The sequence below is a fragment of the Centropristis striata genome, chromosome 2 (genome assembly GCF_030273125.1).
Source record: "Centropristis striata isolate RG_2023a ecotype Rhode Island chromosome 2, C.striata_1.0, whole genome shotgun sequence".
Lineage (NCBI taxonomy): Eukaryota > Metazoa > Chordata > Actinopteri > Perciformes > Serranidae > Centropristis > Centropristis striata.
In genome coordinates this window covers 8,503,848-8,526,910 of record NC_081518.1, presented here as the reverse complement: position 1 = coordinate 8,526,910, position 23,063 = coordinate 8,503,848, and the positions used below count along the sequence as shown (strand labels likewise).

The 23,063-nt window shown below is 37.0% G+C and overlaps 1 protein-coding gene across 2 annotated transcripts in view; it reads right to left on the bottom strand.

Annotated features, from left to right (window-relative positions):
- The window catches only part of LOC131984035 (glypican-6-like), a 189,260-nt gene that overhangs the window by 6,598 nt on the left and 159,599 nt on the right, over positions 1 to 23,063 (bottom strand). For both annotated transcript variants that reach the window (XM_059348900.1, XM_059348908.1), the window contains one exon: positions 2,665 to 2,795. In XM_059348900.1, coding sequence (XP_059204883.1) covers positions 2,665 to 2,795 — 131 coding nt within the window. The remainder of the gene's footprint in view (positions 1 to 2,664; positions 2,796 to 23,063) is intronic.

The window sequence follows — 23,063 nt, the reverse complement described above, 5'->3', positions numbered from 1 at the left end:
AAGTTTTGACATCAGCTCTTGCGATGCTGATCCAACTCGTTCTAGAGATCACCGAGATAACGGGGGGATCTGCTGATAAGAAGTGCTCACAGGCAGCTTCAAGACCGCAAGCAAAGACGAGGGCAGAGAGGAGGGCTAAGGGCAGCATTTTCCTCGCCAGTGTTTGGCTTTTGGTGAACAAAATGGAAGAACTGAAGCTCTGGAGCACCCCTTATGAATGGATTATTGATTGCAACTCCTCTTTACACAATTTTGTTTTGTAATTCTGTATTTAATACAAAGTACGCCCCCTAATGTCCATTGAAAGCAGGGTTCATATGGATGCTTGAAATCCTTGAAAATGCTAAAATTTTAGTGTTGTATTTTCAAGGTTTGAAAAGTGCTTTTGGATTTTGGATAAAGTGCTTGAAAATGCTTGAAATTCTTACTTTATTTCTCTTGCAATCTGAATATAGATAATCACATGTTCAATGAAAAAAAAACTGAATTGAATATTGAGATTAGCAAACTGTACTTTTGGTTGTTAAAAGTGTAAAACCATCACTGTTGGTATAGTTGAGTGAAATTACCCCTTTTAGCATGTAAGTACTCATCTAAAACATGCAACTTTACAGCCGTTGTAAGGTCCTGGAAAAGCTTGAAAATGGACCTTGAAAGTCCTTGAAAAGTGTTTGAATTTGACCACTCAAAAAGTGTATGAAGCTTGCAGGAAATTCATGTCTTTACAGAGGGATGAACTTTTCTACTTTTGATTTCATCTGCTGCAAAATTTTGCATTTTTTAATGCACACAGAGCTAAGTGGAAACAAGGTGTCAGACCACAGTGTGTGACCTACACTACAGCTCAAAAAATTTGGGGTCACTAAGAGATGTCCTAATTTTCTAAAGAAAAGCACAATCTTTAAAAATTAGAATAACAGACTTACAGACTAGACATTGTTAATGTGGGAAATTACTATTCAAGCTTGAAACGGCTGATTTTCTTATGAAATATCTATTATTTATTGTCAGCAAACATCTCTTGTGTTCCACATTTATAGTGTTGAAAAGCTTATTGATCATTAAAACACCTCTGCATTATGGTAGCACAGCTGAAAACTGTTCTGTGCTGATTTGAGAAGCAATAAAATGATCCTTCCTCAGGCTAGTTGAGTATCTAGAGGTAAAGTTGGAGATTTGTACAGATTAAAATGATTATTTCTACCCTTGTCAATGTCTTTACTATATTTCTGATTCATTTTGTAACTCACTTCATGAACAAAACAGTTTGTTTTCATGGAAAACAACACAGGCATGTTCTGGGTGACCCAAAACTTTTGAGTGCTAGTGTACGTTTTTTTTCTCTCTGTCTGTGAGAGAGTGAAAGTTATGAAACACCACAGTGACTCCCATGTCAGACCTTAAAAAAAAAAGGGACAATTTGTACTCCATGTCATAAATGAGTCATTAACTACCTTCAACATTAAACAAGTCATGTTGTCAAAGCCTAGAGGCTGTTCTCTTTAATTACTTGTTCCCTTTTATATGTGTTGTCTAACATTACTGTGTTGTGCTCTTTCTGCCACCAGAACAAATGCAATCAAATTACAGCTCTGATCCAGTTATCTGACCTTTCACCCATTGGGCAACCATTGTGTCCTTCTCTTTCACTTATTAAAGTGTGTTTGAACAGTGCTTTGAATCCTTGCTTACTCCACAACACCACACTTGTGTGAATATCTCATGATCTTGGTGTAACAGGCTGAACAGAACTCACAAAGTAGACCAATTGAAATTAGACAGAATCATAAGAGCTACTCTTTATTTTAACGTCGGCTCCTTAAATCAAGCAAAACATAAGTGTGTAATCAGGCTCAATAGCCTATTTAATGTTGGGAGTGGTTGCACTTTGCTACTGAGAGCCCTTAACATGTCTGATGCCCACAAATAACTACTTTATTTCTATTTTAACTGAATAAATCAAAAACAATTTAACTGCCGTGCAATTAAAAATAATGAATCTGCGATCACAAGACAGGAGCGTTTTTTTAAATTGCAATCTTTCTTTAAGTTTTTTTGTGCATATATGTCGATGTGTCACCATTTCAGCTATTAATTTGATAAGTTCTATAAAAAGTGAAGTGTGCACTGTGCATATTTGTTGTTAAGTAACAAGAGAATCAGATTTTTTCATAACGCATTCCTAACATGGTCTGATTTACAATAAGGTTTTTATTTTTTATTTTTTTATCATCTCTGGGCAATCAATTTACCTTCCAGATTTAGAGCGATGCTTAAAAACGTTACTGGCACAAACAAGAAAATTAACATGTCTTTTATTGCACCATCTGGTGATTTTGTTACTTGGAGAGGGCCAAAGTGATGGGGTGATATATTTCCTCTGCCAGCATCTCTGGTTCACTGTGAGAGGAAACAACTTGCCGCCCCATCTACTGTACGGCTCGGCGACACTCCACACGCTGCAGTGGTGATAAGAGGTGTTGGAAACCCAACAGTCCTCTCCGAATTCGAGCCTCGGAGCTTATATAGAAATATAAGCACTAACTATTGTACTTCCAGAGAGAGTGTTAATCTGGGAACACAGTGTGGTTATTTTAATCCCTGGCAGGCAAAATGTGATAACCGTAGAGCCGGGTGACTTTGCTGTGGTTATAAAGTCCTCACCTGCCCTTCGTGTGGCTGTTCCAGCACTGATCCTCGTCCGACTCTGTGAGCTTGCCCTTGGCACAGATGTCATCTGGCAGGTTGGACCAGAACCTCTTGGACTCCTTCAACTTCTCTTTGATGTCAATCACCTGCCATGGGCCAAAACAGAAATGTAATATATTAAAGTTGATCATTTTCAAGGTTAAGAAGTCAGGCTGAGAAGTGAAGCGAGTCAAGTTTTTCGGCCGTGACACAGAAGTACATAAAACTTATGCACATCTCTGAATATTAAACTGATTCCAAAACTCTGAACCTCACAACCTGTCAGTGGGTTTGAAAGGCATGTTTTCTTTGAAAAAAAAATCTACCATAATAACATGTATCATAGTTATACATTTAGAAATATAAATGATTGTAAGATTTTCCCTAATAGAACATGTTTGACAAAAGCTGACAGGATGTTTACACGGCACAGAGATGAGAGGATGAAGAGGTTGTAAGGACACTCTCAGAAATCTTATTCTTATTCATTTTAATGCCTGGTACAACTTAAGGTACATTTGTTTGGACAAATATCATGATAACAACAAAAATAGCTCATAATGTTTCATTTAAGATATATAGCCATTTTCCATGGTCAAATCATTATAAAAAAGCAAACAAACATGGGAAATAGCTATATATCTCAAATGAAACATTATGAGCTATTTTTGCTGTTATCACTATATTTGTCCAAACAAATGTACCTTTATTTGTACCAGGCATTAAATGAACAAGAAACCAAGGATGGTCTAATATTTTTTTCCATGGCTGTACTTTTTTAAAAGCATTTTTTAAAAGTTAATACTAGTAACCGTGTAGAATTAAAAAGAACAACATCTATTTTGGTTGATAATAAAATAGTAATGCTTGTTTCCAAAAACTACACAAAATGCTCCAAATGATGCTTCATTATATTCTGGCTTCCTCCTGGGTTTATTAATATAGCAAGGATGATTTGTAGAGCTACTTGAAAAATAAACTTTAGCTGTACCAGGCTTTAACATGAACAATAAATTGAAAAAAAAACAAGGATGGTCTAACAATTTTTTCCATGACTGAATTTGTACCCTTTTTAGGACCAAAAAGGTCTAAATATGTTCCCAAGCAGTAAGAAGTACATATATGTACCGTTTCTTCTAAGTGCTAAGGTACAATATCAGGAGACAGTGTGTTTTTGTTGAAAAAGAGAAAGTTGTGTAAAATATGAATTTTACCCTTAGATTTGAAGTTCTTACTATTTTATGTAAGGAAGATTTTAATTTGCAGGCTATAGTTGAGTAGCTTGAAATTCACACTGAAACAAATACTTTTAAAATGTTTATTATTTAATAAGTAGTTCGGAATCTTAGTGGTAGGTACAATAAATACCCTTTATCAAGGGTAAAACAGCTGTATCTTAGAGGGAACTGCCCCAGTGACAAGCCATTGTACCACTAAAGGTACAGATGAAAATGCAAATACACAAGTTTAGTCTGTATAGGAGTCCCCTTTTTTCAACAAAGGTGACAGATGTAGGCACTTAAAAAAAGTCTGCATATAAAAGTATGTATATATTCCATTTTATTTACATTTTCTAACTATAAATCAGAAAGATACGTTTTTCTATTTTGATGATTTAAGGTTTTACAACTGTTATACTGCAAAAACACCCCAAACATTTTTGAGTTCTCCCTACATCGAGCCATGATTGTGCTGTTTCCTTTGAGGGGCAGGGATATATTTATTTATTAAAGTAAAAAACGAGGCCACATGCTGCTTGGGTTTCAAAACAACTTATCAAAACTATAGTTTGGAAAATACAGTCAACAAAAAAAATCTATGTATTTGGTAAGACAAATTTTACAATGGATAAAAACCCCCAGAAAAAACTTGGTCATACGTGCTCTAGGAAAAAAAGAAAACAGACTCCCATTTTAAACATTCATGTGGCAGCAAAAGTTTGTGTCGTTTCACAACCCCTTCTGTTCATTTATTCCACCCGGACAGAAGTACTGTTGGACTGCCCGGGGTGTTTTTTCTTTCCATTTTGCTTCTTGTCCACTTCTGTCCATATTGTGTTCATCTCTGATTCATACAAGGCAGACAGACTTGAGGTTTGGAATTTGATATTTGGCATGGGCGGTCACTCCCGACTGATTCCATCTGGACTCAGCAAGAAGTTCGAGCGGGTGATCACCAAAAAGCCAAAAAAAAGGAGGAAAAAAAAAAGAATATGAGGACTCATCATGTGCAGAAGCACATTGTGTCACAACCACGAAGATACACAAAAGCCATACTCATCTAAACATAAGGTAAGATATTCGCTAAGGTATATACTATTATTTACCATATACAGTATCCACCATATGTGTAAATATGTTGGATAAGCAAATGTTCATAATATAAACAAAGTCACTAAGATTATGTCACATACAGCATGAACACACAGTATATTTACCTGCTGAGAGTTAAATGAGAAGATGGATAACACATGTCTATTCTTAGCAGCTTAGTTTAGCATGACGACTGGTAACAGGAGGAACTTAACATAATAACAAGCACCTTTAAAGCTCACTTATTAACACTTTATATCAGACTTAGTTATCAGTTCAAAAGACGATGTGTATAAAAACAACAAACTCAAAGTGCATCTTCAAAAATCTTTTATCACGAGTTGCGATAAAGCGTGAAGTCTCCTGTAGGGTTAAGATAAAGATTAGGTCAACAAAAAACTTTTTAGGAGAGTTTATGAGAGGACAGTTTTGCCTGATCAAAATGTGACAAGATGAGATGATGTGAGGCATTGAGAACGTGCATGAGACACAACACTTTGTGACGCAGAATGTCACTAGGAGAAATACCAGGTTTTTAGGGAGTACTAGTCCAGCACAGCACCCCCAAGAGAAACCACAGAAACGTGGCATTGTACAGTCATGGAAAAAAGAAAATTAGACCATTGTTTTCTTCAATTTCTTGTTCATTTTAATGCCTGGTACAACCAAAGGTACATTTGATAGGACAAATATATTGATAACAACAAAAATAGGTCAATTTAAGAGCTGATATCTCTGATAATAACCAAAATCATGATCAAGAAAACCATGGAAAATGGCTAGATATCAGCTCTTAAATTAACCTATTTTGAGCTGTTTTTGTTGTTATCATTATATTTGTCCAAACAAATGTACCTTTAGTTGTACCAGCATTAAATGAACAAGAAAGCAAGGAGAAAACAAGGGTGGTCATATATTTTTTTCCATGACTGTACTTCAGCTTTTTTTTTTTTTAAAGTAACTATTACTAACAGTGTAGAATTAAAAAGAACAACATGTATTTTGGTTGATAATAAAATAGTAATAATAGTTTCCAAAATGACACAAAATGTTCCAAATGATGCTTAATTATATTCTGGTTTCCTCCTGGGTTTATTAATATAGCAAGGATGATTTGTAGAGCTACTTGAGAAAAGCCGGAGAGAGACGAAGAAAGAAGGTAGTCATCTGCTTAACCCTGTAAGACCCAGTGTTGCAGAATTACAACAATTTTGGTTATCCCCAAAAAACCACATTCAACCACATTAACATGATCATTGGGTCCTATTGTTTGTTCTCACAATGCGTTTGGATCCAACATTTGTATATAAGGCCCGCCCTAGGGTCAAGAAGTCACACAACTTCCAATTTTTTGATCGAGCAACATCCCTTCGATTTACTGGACTGGATTAATCTGATTCAAGTAAGTAAAATGCTTTGAATATTTTTTTTTGTGTTTATTACAGTGTCTAGAACATGAACATATGTAGTGTTTGTGGAAAATGTGCCCTACATTTTATTTAGAGCTTGTTTTATAAGTGTTGCAATATTACAACGTTGGGTCAGAGTGGTAGTCAAAACAGCCCTGTTTTTGAGAGGAACTTCAATTAAAATTTTTACAATATAACTTTAAACTACACATGATTTACACATTCTAGCCTGAGCCTTATATTGAATTACATATTTATTGTATTAGAAACTAAAGTGCAAAGATATATTGCTGTATCTAAACATTTTAATTTACTTATAATGATTTTTAACCACCTTCAACACTCTCAGTATTTTCTCCTTATCACAGAATGCAGGACTTTTTACCAAAGAAATTCTGTTTGTACATGTCTGCCCTTTGTCTTAGTCTCTATTGATAAGAAAATGCTCCTATCAATTCATAGTCAAAGCAGTTGTGGGGGATGCTCCTGGTGCACTTGTTGCATTGTTCTGGAACAGGTGCTAATGTTCAGGAATGTAAGGTGTGGTTGTAAGGTGGAGGCTACATGCATTCCTATTAGGATGATAATCACAGTCTACGATAGGTCAATCATACAGTATTGTATGGCCTGTGAAATGTGTGAATTGGCTACTTCAGTGCAATGTATAAACACTTCAAAATGAAATCAGTCTCCCCACCACCCCATCTTTCCTGCTCGTCATCCGGAATCTAGTAAGCATGTGTGCTATTTGTATATACAGTGTACATTTGTTTCAATTTTATTTTTTCCATTTCAGAATGCCACCAGCAAAGAGAGCTTGCATCCTCTCTCATTCTGGTAATTATCTATTCCTGCTATTTACCTTGTTTGTGATATATTTGACTGGTATCTTCATGCGTATTTGAGATGTATATAAATTGATATATTTGTTCTTTTTTTTCCTAATCAGGTGGGCACAGCACCCAAAACTCCAAAGAGAGGACGGCCATCGGCAGGCAACAGGAGCCCAGACGCAGCAGGGAGCCCTTCGGATGCTGTAAAGAGACCATCCTCTGGTGATGGGAGTCCAAACGGTCCTTCCTCCAAAAAAACATGTGCACACCCCCCTCTGGATGTGCGCAGAGACCTCACTGGACACTTTCCATACAAGACGACAAGAGGACGCTGCAGACATTGCAGTAAAGGGTATACAAATACCCAACGCAGCAAGTGTGATGTCCGCCTCTGCTTTTCAGAGGACAAGAACTGCTTCTGGGACTATCACTGCAACTGACTGCAACTTAAAATGTAAATAATGTAAATAAATGTCAAAATGCTTGTTTGAATAAATCACACTTCATAACAACATGACTAAGATTATTATTCATGCTATATACTGGTTTGGGAAAAGCAAAACCCTGCAAATGAATCCTTAGTTATGTACTGTTGTTCAGACAATGAGTGGAAATACAGGAGATTCTGCTACCCATTAAGCCCAACGTTTCAATATTACAACGTTTCCATAAAAACTTACTAAAACATAACATTTTTGAAAACACTCCATTTTCACCCCCAAAGACCTCCTACAACAACATCTTAATGGTTGAAGAATTTTTTTTTTGCGTTTTTCTATATCTGGGTTTTACAGGGTTAAAAAATCTGAACAAATACACAAACAAAATTCCACCCGCAAAGAGCCTTGTGGCAGACAAGTGATGTATTCATCGTGTGTGTGTGTGTGTGTTTGTGTGTGTGTGTGTGTGTGTGTGTGTGTGTGTGTGTGTGTGTGACTTGCCAAGAAAGAACATCGTTGATGGGTCACGACCTTCTCTCTGAAATTCTATTGCTTTCAACAGTATTGCAATTTTTTCTGTAAATTGTTTTGGACTTGAACCAATTTCAGCTGCTGAATTCCTCAAGGCTCTGAAAAACATAGACTGCTAAATATCTGTCTCATCCACTTTATTCCCAAATATTTCAAAAACAACATCTGATTTAATGCAAAGCCCAATGCCTCTACTCTTAATCCTGGTAATATTTCAGCCAAGCTGCCAACCGATACAGACACGGATATATTTTTCCTCAATTTCAGAGAATAAAGCCTGTTATGTTAATAGTTATTGCTCTTTGCTGAACCTGCCCCGGCTAAAATATTTGATCCACGCAGTTAAAAGAGTTCATTCATATCTCAGCTGTAGGCAGAAACTTTATTAAATGTCTAGACATATAGAGCAGAACACAAGGCATTGCACACCTCCCACGCCTTTAATTAACGAGTAAGGAGTGATAATCAGCAGTTACCACCTTTAAACTCTGAGAAAATATAGCTAATGCATCCAAGATTCTGCCATGTCAACCTGCTTGTTTATATAAATATAATTATCTTTAAAGCAGTTACTTGTAAATACATTTTATTCCATAAAATATTCCTACTGCAACGTTAAATAAAATAAAAAATCAAGAATTAATTGCCAAAAACAACTCAAGCTCCACCTATTAGCTTTTCCTGGATCATTCTTCTGTATGCATGTTTGGTAGTGATAAAATATAAAGCGTGTTATGGTTGAAAGCTGAGTGGACCTCAGATCTGGATTGGTTTGCTAATCTTCTATTTCCAAAGGTGGTACAGAAATTGGATGCTTCAGTTTCAAGGCTACAGGAATGTGCAATGAATAAAATCAGAATTACTGAGCTTGCAGTCCCCGTCTCATAGAAATAGAAGACTAGAAGAGACATTTAAATTCAAATCAACAAAGCAGGATGGCAGGTCTTTCACATTAACTATTACTACTACTAATATATTATATATATATTATTTCAGAAATAATTGCAATAAAGTATAGGAATGCAAGTACACCCTTTTTACAGAGCAATGAATGTTTAAGTGTGTGTAGAATCACTCTCTGTTGTAGTCTTAGTCTATTTCTATGCTCCATCTGTTGACGAAGACCATGCAATAAGGTTGAAAGTTCCAGAAAAAGCTACAAAGTGGATCATGAGTTTTGTGACAATCTATGAAAACAGTGACGCAATCAAAATACACTTTTGTCAATAATATTACAGACTGTACAACATGCATATGTATACATATAGTGCAATTACTAAATACAAAACTAGTCTATAATAACAAGGTTGAGAGCCATGAAAATGTATTTTATCACACTCATTTTATACAGAAAAATCGTCTCTGAATAGATGTGTGTTTAACACCTGCTCTTCCTGTATGTATCGCATTAATATATTCAACAATTAATCTGAACACTGTATATTTCAAACAGTGCAGGGATTAATAAACGCTATTTTTCTACTCATAACAGATCAGTTTTCATACATTTTTCACCTGTGGTATCTGTGCTGTAGATTGTTTTTCACGCTATTAACAGATCAGGAACAATGTATATGCTTGTCTTACACTTGAACAGAAAACTGTGTTCCCCAGAGTTGCACCTTAGCTGCTGTTTTATAATACGTGTTCATCAATGATTTGGAAGAGAATATCTTATAAACATTCAGTTGTATATTTCAGTATGTTCAACATGGAAATGTTCAGTTATTTAATTACACTTTACCCTTAAAGCTAAACTGCTCTTAGTTACTATTGCAGTGTTTCTTGAGCTTTCCATTCTGTGGCAGATTAATCACTGAAACTCTCGATCATTTTTGAAACAATGGGTCTTTGACTTGGCACAAAAGTAAACAAAATCAGCCTCTCATTTCTGACAGCTGACAACGACAACTGCTGCTAGCAGAATTTAGCAGCTGTAGCTAGCTAGCATTACATTACCCCTCGATGGCTGAAGACTGTCTCCAACTGACTTGTTTAGAAAAAAAGAGAGAACAATGCAAATGTATCCCAAATATGCTGTTCTGTAGCAGGCAAAAAGTAAAAGACATGAAAAAGAGGAGTAGCCATGCTCTGATTGATACACGATCGCTCATAAAGTTTGAATAATTTTGTTTTCAGACACAATCCTCTGCTAATTGAGGTTTAATTTTCATTGTGATATGTTTGGAATAGATTGATTAATAAAGTTTTGAGAAGATATACATTTTCACTGTCTAGAATAAATCACATTTTCACAATATTTTTTTCATGGAAAGAGGTAAAATAGATTTTTTTCCAACTTTATGAACAACCGTGTAGTAAACCCCACTATTACAGTAATGAACAAACACTGATTTTGAAGTTAGAATACAGCAACAGGTAAGTAAGAATTTGCGACACTTTCTTTTTGGATAAGTGTTGTTTGAGGGCTATTTTGGGCTGAGCACTTACTAGTTTCCCTCTGTGAATTACAATTGGTCGTCAGCTCTGCCTATTGGCTGCCTTGCGGTGAAACCAAACAGTGGAAAGGTTTTTTTTTAACTGAAAGCCTATACAGACATCAAGCTAAAAGATCAGACTAACAAGCACTGATTTTGACGTTAGAATACAGCAACAGGTCAACAACGATTTGTTGCACCACACTGAGCTTCATTTTGGCTCGCATGGAGAATACATCCAAATGTTATATCTATGGCACAAATGCGCCAACATCACCAATCTCTTCAACTCTTTAAGATGGCAAACATCACTCTAACTACTAACCCCAAGGCACACCCAAGGCCGTAACTAGTAGATGAAGAAAACCACTGAAATATACAGCACAATGCTCTGCTGTTCTGCAGTAATTGCCGGCTTCAGATCTTCAGTCAACGATCATGTACTGTTTCTATGAAGTCTGTCAGTCATGTCAGCTGTAAATTACGGGTGCACTCTGCATGTTAAAGCAGTGTGCTTTGCGGCTGGTGTTTAATTCAGGATGTGGGAGCGACACCTCTGCTGTCTGAGACTGCTGCTGGAGAGACAGTTGAGAGAGAGAGCGGGAGCTATCAGGTTAGCTCCACCAAGCCTGAGGTAATAACCCAGTGAGCAGCAGCATTTCTTTATCTTGGCTTTGGCTGCAGGCCACAGTAGCCTGTGGTTCATTCAATAAGGCCCTTGCTGAATAGAGTAAACACCTCATACAGTATATATCAACTCTGCTTCTTGAGGGTGCTTAGAATTTGACAGGTTATATAACTACATCCCGTTATGCTAAATATTTAACAGTGTTACACATCTGCATGAGCCAGCTGTTGTTTTAAAAAAATAATCTCTCACAGAGATATTAAGAATTAATTTAGGAAAAGGTGGGAAATGGCCTGGTCATCTATTTTATACACTTAAATGTTCATTAAGGACCTGTCATCTCTTTCTCTAATCCAATCCTACCTACCTGGAGTCTAAAAGCGTGACAAACTGAAAGATTTTAGAATCGTTTCATTGGATTAACATATTTTAGTGGATTCATCTCTTCATACCCATTCCTTGGACTTATTTTATTGGACTCCTTATACTGGATTTGCTACATTAGTTTGGATCCGTTATAATCCTATTGTAGAATTTTAATCCCATTGCTGCATTTTGTATTTCTGCTAACTGCTACAACTTTCTGTTCATGTTTTGCAATTGCCACTTTCCCACCTACAAGTCCTACTGAACTCCCTGCTGTCTGACGAGGAAATTTGTTTTTTCCTCCTGATGTCCTCGGGTTTTTTGTTTTTTACTTGGATGTTTTGTTCTTTACTTCAGGATTAAAAACACTCACCCAAAGCCAATTCATACATTATTCTTTGGCTTCTAAAAAAAACAACAAAAAAACCCATTTCTCATCTTTAACCTTTTTTTTTTTTTTTTTTTTTAAATCTTCACTCCCGTGTTACAGTTAAAACCCTTATTTAAAGTGCACATGGACATTACCGATAGCCAAAAAAAGAAAGATGCACATTCACACTAACACACACACACACACACACACACACACACACACACACGCACACACACACAAGCGACCCTCATCATGTCTCAGCTACACTGGGGATTTGGAAGAGAGCATACAGTGAAGCCTCGGGTCTTAACAGGACATGAAAGGCCCTGTACCAACAGGATGCCACTGCAGGAGACTGCCCTCACATTTGATGTGGTAATCCTGTCATGGAGACACCAAAGCTGGTTAGGTTTAACACACGCTGGTGTAGCTGTGATTCATGATGGCCTGAAGCTTCCCGGCATTGACAACAAAATATGGATCAGATCAGAATGTGCTGGGTTATTATACTTGAACTTTAAAATTTAACCGGAGTAATGTGACATTTATGTGCTCCTCTCTGACAGCGTGTCTGCAAACAGGTGCATGTCAGGTGAAGTGGAGGCAGGCAGGATAAATATATGTAAACACAGAAGTAAATAAATCCATTTATGATTCATTTGGGAATCGATGCCTATGAAATGATAATGCAGTGTATTCCATGTGTGCAATATAATGTGGTGTACACGTAAACAGTGTCAAGAGTTCACATTGCAACACAGCAGTAAACAAACACTTGTTCATAAATAAATGCAAGCAACACACATGAACACACAAGGAGAAACACACACTGTGCTGGGGGTGGATTGTGAAGACTAAAATCCAACCATGAGACATTACATGAACGCCCAGGGCAGTGAGTCTGACTATAGCAGTTACTGCTTTCACCGCATCTGTGCTGCTGCTGCTGCTGCTGCCGCAGGATGAGACGCAGCCGAGCCTTCAGTGTCTCTGCTCGTCTCGCTGCAGCCAGAGTTCAGTACCGCACGGCTTTACACAAACCTCTAAATAACTGATCATATCAACCACAGGTTCATTGGCAGAACAGATCGAGAACAGTGATACAGTTGGACACATTGTACCCGTTAATTCGCTCAATTTGAGATTTTACACTCAGTTGCCAGTTTATTAGGCATACCTAGTTGAAATTGATGCTGTCTAATATAACTGCCCTGCAATAAATCATAAAGTTTTCAGTTTTTGTTGTTTTAGAGAGGTGTTGTTTTAACTGTATTGTCCCTCTGGAGGCTGAAAATGTTGTTTTTTTCTTTATCTCTTTGCCACTGTTCTGACATGTATGAGAATGTCACTAATTATTATGTGCTTAATTGCATTAATATATTCTTGGTTATGATGAATCAACCCTGTAGCCAGAATAAATGTTGGCATTGTACGTTTCTGCAAAGCACAGATAACGATGAATCACTATATTTTTTAATTAACTACCTATCTGTTGAATATGTTCTCATTATGACACGTGATGACTATTTTAAATGTGACACTGAAAACGTGACAACAACACATTGTAAAAATTAAAAATTGACGATTGCTGTTTTTAAGACATATAGATCGCTGTTTTTATCTCTTTAAATCACTTTGGTTAAGGTTAGGCACCAAAACCACTTGTTTAAGGTTGGGTAAAGATAACAAGGTTATAGTTAAAAAACACTAATTCCAGGGACACAAAAACACTACAACTGGAGAGACAAACACAACTTCCTAAAGGTCAAACAACGGGATACAAACAAAGATTAAAGGTCCTGGGTTGGTTGGTCCCACCCTCTCAGACTAACAATATATTGCAAAAAAACAAAAACAAAACAAAGAAAAAACAGCTGTTGCAGGTTGACATATCTTTGATTTGCAGAAACATACCATGCAAACAGTTTTTGCCTGCCACTGGGTTGTGATTATATGTTCATTTCTTTTTAATCAGAAAAGCCTAACCAGGGACAGGGTTCGCAAATTAGCTTTGGCTAGAAGTCCTGTACCCAAATGCCTGTGGGTGTAATAATAATAATAATGAAAAACAAATTACAGCCTTATATCCTTAAACGATTTTTTAAAACTCAACATAAAAGCTGAGATGCATAATGTCCCACATGTTGTCACCCTCTATAGATAAATGAGATGTTTTAATTACAACAAAGATGGAGAACATCCACAGTCACATATGTGACGTTGTGTCATCATGTACAGCTGAGCAAACTAATATTTTACACAATCTTTGGACTTGACATACTACAATCTTTTACATGTATGCTGACAAATGTGTGAGTATGTGCTAATACTTTTTGTCTATCAGTGAACTGCATGGTGGTTGTGAAGAGCTGTATACAGAGTGGGAGTGGAGCAAGGTTTAAACACTTGCTTACATCTCTGTTAACAACAGCTAGCCTCTGCCAAAGAACACACATGGGTCAGTAACAAAATCTTAATCGATATCACAAAAACAACGTGATCCACTGTGAGTCACTGTGAGCTATCTGCAAACCAGATTTGATGGTAAAAAGCCAACAGTCCTCTGGGCTAAGGTTCCTGTGCTTATGTTCATCTTTCAAGTCTGACCTAATAATTGAGAGGGCTGCTGTCATCATCCCTCTTCTTCATGTTAGCCGCATGTGTAGTTGCACTACAAAGGCATCTTTTCTCAGGCAGCACGGGGAGGAGGCTGATCGCAGTGACCCCGAATACTTTCAACGTATGCCTCGAGAGCGCCGTGTTAAGAAACTGAAAATATCTGAACCTGTCTTGTAACAGTCTGAAAATGTAATTTAAGACATATTAGACATCAATTACCCATACATGCAACTATTTACGCATTCAGTGATCCTTTCACATTTATCCTATTGCGATTTAAAAGCTAGTCCAGGCAAGTGTGACTACGCTGAAACCTGCGTTGAAAGTCATATACCGATATATTTAATAAATATTCAAATATATCGGTTATTGTATTTAAATTACTTTAAAAAGACACAAAATGACAAAAAAGACACAAAATGACCCACAAAAATACACAAAATTACTGAAAAAGACACAAAATTACAAAAAAAGACACCAAATTATAAAAAAAGACACAACATTACCAAAAAATAGACACAAAATTACATTTCATAACATTTCCACTTTTTCAGGTAACAACAACATGGCAGATAATAAACTGTCCAGTAGCAGCTGCCTTTCTTTTTGTTAACGTCGTCATAGAAACAAGTGAAACAAAGCTCCAGTTTGCGCAATAAACCTTCCACACACAACATAGTTTGAGACCAATGATCATTAACCAAACAGCAAATACCAGACAAATAACAGAACATTGTGACAACATGAAGTGGACTCAAAATTAGTAGTTTCACTGGAACAAAATCCAAAAGAAGAAGTGCAGTTTTACCATTCTCATCTATCCCCTCTGTCCTTTCTGTACTGCCTGAATCAAATATTTTAGTCAAACAAAGCTTAATCTTAACCTTCCTCCCTCTGGGTTTGCTGAGTCCTGGAAGTGGTGTCAAGTGCTTGTTGATCCATCAGAGCATGTAGGGCACCCTCCAGCAATGTATGTTAATGTAGGTCCAGTTCTTTTAATTAGGACTTCCACAGGTCACATCCACCTGCTTCAGTTTAACAGCCATACAGGCAGCTCCAGCCCCAGCTGCTTTAAACTTAGCAATTAACTAGCCTCATTAAACACAGGGACAGCAAATCAGACAGAACTCACTAAAGGAAGTCCAGCTTCTCATTATAATCCTTTTGTTTTGTTAAGGTTTTGTCTTGGCACATTAAAAGCCCTTTCTTATATGAATAGCTATGTTTCCACCAATAAAATCCTGGTAATGATTAGGCTCCACTGACTAATGAAAACGTAATATGACATGGGACTGCCCGTCACACAAACAAATGAACAAACAAAGCAAAAGGAAGGTTTTGTCTCATTGCGACATTACTGCTGCTGCTGTAGAGAATGAATTGATGCACGTTGGACGTTATGAATGAAATGTACAGGAGAAAAATGAAACTACGAGCCTCTGTCTTGACAGTAAATCATGTTCTGAGTGTTTGATTGTTATTTATTTGTGCTTTAGAACGTAACAACCGTGAAACAATTAGAAAATAACTTTTTATTGCTGTCATTCACCGGCTGTCTCACAGCACCGCTTCTCTCGCCCTTTAAGCACCGGACTTGTGTGAGCTCTTTATCTTTTTCGCTCTGTCTTTTTTAAAGTGAGTCAGGACATCGATAACTTTACTTTTAATGTCGTCATGGAGAGATAAATCTTTTCCCCTCATCCTAAAATAGTCCTAAATCGATACTAGAGTACTTCCTTGTTTTATGAATGAAGCAGTAGATAAGCAGCTGTGATCCAATCAGTGTTGGTCATCCCTTCAAACCCTACCCCGAAAGTTTCTGAACTTTCAGAAAGTACGAGCCTCTGATCAGGGCCTATTTGGGGGTTAAATGTCCCCAAAACCTAATTTAGACCCTGAGGTCTTAACCCTCTGGAGTCTCCAAAAGCACCAAAGCATGACTTCTCCTTCACATCCAGACTAGAAAACAAAGCAGCGTGGAGCCCTACTGTAAATTTACCTCTAAAGTTCTGGCTGTAAACTCCATGAGGCCAGTTTCAGTTTGATGATGATATACCAAGTAAAACTGGAGACAAGGTCAAATATATTTAGTATAAAATTATAGAACTGGATGTTATATTTGCAACCTTTGTTCACATTTGCAACATTTAAAATTCTTTATTGAGCATGGTAGTGTTTTGAAAGTAAAAAAAAAATTCAAAGTCACATTTTATGTTGGACTAAAGGACTAAAAAAGACACAAAATGACCAAAAAAGACACAAAAAGACACAAAATGACTAAAAAACACACAAAATGACAAAAAAAACACACAAAATGACCAAAAACACAAAAAAATTTGAAGACAGAATGACCGAAAGAAAAACCCCACAGAGGACACAAATGACCAAAAAAGACACACAATGACTTGCAAAGACATGAAAAGGATTTAAAAAATGGACAAAATAGCCCAAGACTCCATAGAGTTAATGCAATAAGTTCCTCTAGTAGTCCCGAGGGAAAGTTTGTGCGGCCCAAAAGGAACTTATGCTAATAAATGTCAACAAGACACGTGCAGTTGCTTTGTGCAACCTCAAACTGCCTGGCTGTGTGAGGAGACGTATACAGAGTGGGAGTGGAGCTGCAGCCCAGTGACGCAGGGATTAAACACGGTGATTGACCCCTGCTTACATCTCTGTTAACAACAATGATTCTCTGCCCAAGAACACACACGGGCCATTAACAAAGCCTATCTTAATCGATTTCACAAAAACAATGCGGGCCAGTGTGACTCACTGTGTTTGAGAAGAAAGCATTAATCGAAACCAAAGCATGCACCAGCAGCCTGTCAGGCCTGTCAAATGACTCATACAACACATAGTTTGTTTTTTTTGGGAAAAAATGAATAATAATAAAAAAGAAAACAAGGACATCTTTGAAAACAAGCACTTTCCGAACAGCAGATGGCAATGAAGTGAAGTAAAGCAGGTTTACAAAAAAGGTTGGTTAAAAGATTTTTTTAATAAAAGGATACCGGGGCACAACTCGCCTTCACTCCACAGCTTACAGGAGCTAACTGATAAATCCCAGTGCCCCCTGATCGGAGTCTAGACAGTGCAGCAGCCACACAGGTCTTGCAAAATGATCTCAATGTGTGTTCAGGCTCATGTTGATTTAAAAGCCCAAAATGTGGTTTGAATACGAACAATAGAAATAAAATCAATACAGGTTTTTCAGAGGAAGCCAGTGTTGGAAGGCCACAAAGAAGATAATGTGTTTCCTTATTCTAGATCCAATAAGAAGCCCGGCTGCAGCTTTCTGAGTTATAAATATGTCAACACAGGAACTATAATCATGACCATGTATGATGGTATCCTGGATGTTTGGAGGTAAACAGGTCCCTTTAAACCATGGGTCTCAAACATGCGGCCCGCGGGCCAATTGCGGCCCTCGTGACGATATTTTGTGGCCCTCACCTTGATATGAAAGTTTAATGTGAGTTTTATATGAATGGCACTTTCCCGCGTCGTGTGTGGAAGGTCCCTTTATTGCGCAAGCTGAAGCTTTGTTCCACTTGTTTCTATGACGACGTTAACAAAAAGAAAGTTAGCTGCTACCGGACCGTTTATTATCTGCCGTGTTGTTGTTACCGGAAGAAGTGGAAATGTTATGGAATGTAATTTTGTGTCTTTTTTGGATAATTTTGTGTTTTTTTGGGTCATTTTATGTCTTTTTTTAAAATCATTTTGTAGGGTCCTTTAATCACAAGGTTGGCCGTTTGTTCCCTGGCTCCTTCTTGACTCTTTTTCTCCGAACATAGAAGTGTTACATGCAGAGATGGAACGAATTTCTATGTGTGGACATGAATTCTTCTGGCAAATTGCTGATAAGAGTCGAACAAATCATAGGCATTTATTGGACTAAAGCAAGAAGAATATGCAAAAATAATGCCTTTTAGCATTCACATGTCTTGAGAAAAGGTGAAGGCCATCCTTTCTGAAAGAAATATATGTGACCCCTGAATACATTAGCCTGTAATTGTCAGTCAGGACACTGCAAGTGGACAACAGCCTTGTGTCGGCCAATTGCGGCCCTCGTGACGATATTTTGTGGCCCTCACCTTGATATGAAAGTTTAATGTGAGTTTTATATGAATGGCACTTTCCTGCGTCGTGTGTGGAAGGTCCCTTTATTGCGCAAGCTGAAGCTTTGTTCCACTTGTTTCTATGACGACGTTAACAAAAAGAAAGTTAGCTGCTACCGGACCGTTTATTATCTGCCGTGTTGTTGTTACCGGAAGAAGTGGAAATGTTATGTAATGTAATTTTGTGTCTTTTTGGGATAATTTTGTGTTTTTTTGGGTCATTTTATGTCTTTTTTTTAAAAATCATTTTGTACCTTTTTTTAAAAAAAAAAATTTGAGTTATTTTCAAATAATTTAGTGTATTTTTAAGTAATTTTAAGTATATTTTGGGGTCATTTTGTGGGGTTTTTGGGTCATTTTGTGTCTTTTTTAAGTAATTTAGTGTTTTTTCAGTCATTTTCTGTATTTGTTTTGGTCATTTTGTGTCTTTCTTTTTTTTTTCTTTTAGTAATTTAGTGTCTTTTTTTGGTCATTTTGTGTCTTTCTTAAGTCATTTAGTGTCTTTTTTTGGTCATTTTTATACTGCCTCCAGTGGCCCACAGGTAATTTGAGTTTGAGACCCCTACTTTAAAGGGACAATTCACCCTCAAATCAAAAATAGCGTTGGAGATATTGGCTGTAGAGATGTCAGCCTTTTCTCTCGAATATACTGTGTCACTATTTTCTTTCAATCTGCTTACAAGGTCTGTGGATTATCTTGAGTAACTAGGGCATGATTTTTTCAAATTGATTTTTTGGAAGAAGCCCTGTCTTGTTCCATTATATTCGGGAAAGGCAGACATCTCTATGATCAATATCTAAAACACTTGGTGACTCACATAAAAACAATCTAGATTGATAGACAGAACAACAGGTAAGAGGAAAAATTATGTATTTTTGATTTTAGGCGTGAACTGTCACTCAAAGCATATTTTCTCCAACAACTCCTCACTACAGTATTAGATTAAAGTTTAACTCTATGGAGTCTATTTTGTCCATTTTTGAATCCTTTTCATCCCGCCTGTATACGCCACTTAAAAAAATGTTTAAATTTTTTTTCAGCACAACCTCACCTATATGACCTAATAATAATTGATTTTTTATTCTGACTTACTGGATCAACATTTTGAACCAAAAAGAAACAAAGAAAAACCAACATAAATGTGATCTTGTGATTGTGTGTGATCCTGTCATCCAACTCTGGTTTTTATTCTAGTGTGACTCTATTTTATTTGTGTCTTGTGTGTTTAGTGTGACAATTTTGGTCATTTTGTGTCTTTTTTGGTCATTTTGTGTCATTTAGTCCAACATAAAATGTGATTTTGAATCTTTTTTTTTAAACTTAAAACACTATCATGCTCAATAAAGAATTGAGTGTGAGCAAAGGTTGCAAATATAACATATAAGAGAGTTACATCCAGTTCTATAATTTTATACAAAACATATTTGACTTTTTCTCCAGTTTTACTTGGTTTATCATCATCAAACTGAAACTGGCGTCATGGAGTTTACAGCCAGAACTTTAGAGGTAAATTTACAGTACGCTGCTTTGTTTTCTAGTCTGGATGTGATGAAGAAGTCTGAATGCTTTGGTGCTTTTGATGACTCCAGAGGGTTAAACAGTCCTTTATGAATACACAATTTTCTGCAAAAGTAAAGTAAAAGTGACTAAAGTAAATAAGAAATGTATATATTTTTCTTTCTGTCTTGTATCTCACTGGTTTGAGTTCAACGTGATGTCATTTCTAAGCATCACTCAGACTTTAGCGATATTTGAATTTAAATGTGACGACAGTTTTTGTGGTTTGTTTGGGGTTTGTTCATTCAAATTTGATCAAACCACCCGAACATAGTGAGAGATTTTTACGGTTAAACCCTCGATAAATAATGCATGTTGTTTTTTCACAACTTTATCTTTCCTAAAGCTTACCTAGACGTTGCTAATTTAGTCATGAATATTTAATGTTATGTAGATGTTTTCAAGTCTTCAGACTTAAAGAAAAAACAAGAATTTACAACTGACTTGAAGCTTATGGGCTTCGCTTCTGTGCAATTTCAAATTAGTGATGCAAATGCCTCATATATATCTGTTATTCCTAATTAAAAATGTAAATTAAATAAATAAGGCATACCAAATTGAATGTAACAATCTGTTTAAAAAAAAGAGCAGGGGATTGGAGTATTTTCTGATTGATACCGATGCTGCCAGTGAGAACATGTTCACTTCATCAGCGAGGACGGCGGTGGCTCAGGAGGTAGAACGGGTCGTCCTTTAATCACAAGGTTGGCCGTTTGTTCCCTGGCTCCTTCTTGACTCTTTTTCTCCGAACATAGAAGTGTTACATGCAGAGATGGAACGAATTTCTATACGTGGACATGAATTCTTCTGGCAAATTGCTGATAAGAGTCGAACAAATCATAGGCATTTATTGGACTAAAGCAAGAAGAATATGCAAAAATAATGCCTTTTAGCATTCACATGTCTTGAGAAAAGGTGAAGGCCATCCTTTCTGAAAGAAATATATGTGACCCCTGAATACATTAGCCTGTAATTGTCAGTCAGGACACTGCACGTGGACAACAGCCTTGTGTCGGTTCAAAAGCAAAGCGTGGGATGAAGAAAAACTAGTCTGCAGGAACTATACTGCACATCTTTTATATCTTTAGTCTCAAATTACAGGTTATTTCTTCAGCAGGGACACTTTTTTTTGTCATTTTAAAAGACAGGGGACTCCTGGATGTTTGTATCTGAGAAGTAATATGATTTTATCTACTGGGATATAATGTTTCTAACTGTGGAATCACTGATAATCAGATCTGATGGCCGGGATGAGGGAGATGCTTCGGTGCTAACCACAGCGCTCCCAGGCACAGTTCTTATAACTGGTTCACGCTATGACAGGTACAAGGTAGCAGCGAGGGCCAAGGTAATAGCACAGAAAGATATCCGAGAGCTCGGCAGTCTGCAACTCTCTGGCCATTACACAGAGAATATTAAATATGTTTTGCAGTAAGATTTTCAGAGGTGAAGAGGATGGAGAGGAACCCCTGCTGCTGCCGTGTCGTAGCAGGACAGAGAGCTTCAGAGCTGGCCGCTTTTAGTTTCACATAGACAAGAGCAGTTATCACAACCAGGTGTCGAGTTGTGTGGAGGAATGGCTGACATGGGAAATAACAAGCGCAGGTCAGTAGGAGTTCTTTTAAGGAGGCACAGCTTGTAGCAGGATAAGAGTGTATCAGAGGAGCAGTTTGCAGGGACTTACACATGAGGACTGTTTCAACTGCCAGCTCAAGCTGTAATGCAACATCCACCTAAAGTGATTTGACAGTATATATTTTACAGGGATTAGATGTACAGTATATTTATGTTTCAGGGGTTGTGAAAGCACTGCTCTCTAACTATCACAACAGGTGAACTGTTTAATGCAATTTTTTCTGATCATGTCTGCAGCTAATTATGTAATTAGTGGAGGTTTTGTAAGCGTAATTATATGTCCCACACATCTGTTAGTTCCAACAACAGGCAGTAGGTATAGTTAGCATGCAATTTGCAACCCATCCCCATGACAACTGTTTTTTCCAATAACCTCCATGATTTTTACAGCACTGTTTGTGTTGTGTGTGTGTGTGTGTGTGTGTGTGTGTGTGTTTGTGCACTTGTTATCCCTGTAATTATATTTGCGATATAGTCATAAAAGGATTTGCTCATATTACATCGTATTTACAGTTTGTGTCTGTCAACAGGATCTGACATTGCATCTTCAAACATGCAGCTTCAATGGGAGTGAAGAAATGAGAACCCACAAATGTGCAAAACGAGGAATCTAATCATCACAATCATTTTAGCTGGCTGTTATTACAAATTGTGAATACAAAAATATTTAAATTTTCATCCCGTGAGAACAATGCCAAAAATAACAACAACCCACATTACACAGTATTCTGTTTTTTAAATAATATAAAGCTGTTAAGATTTTTGTTTTTTGCACTTTCCAAATCAAGGACAAGTAATAGTTTTTTAAATGAGCATTTGGGTGCTGGCCTGTGTCTGATTCAACTTGTAAAAGGTCAGTTGTTATCAGTTGTAATCAGGCTTGAGCACATGAATAGATTAGAAGCATAGAAACCTCTAAAATGTGGCGGGGAAGAAGAGAAGAAGAACTCAGGGAAACTAGAAGGCAGCCCCTGTCTGCTGTTTTTTTTCTTAAAGAAAAAAAAGGGGGAGCTCTTTTACATAACCAACTGCTTCTGTCAGTCTTGTCATCATTTCTCATGCAGCAGAGACGGTGCCCTGTCCTGCTCAGGCTGAACAGACAGATATTGAGC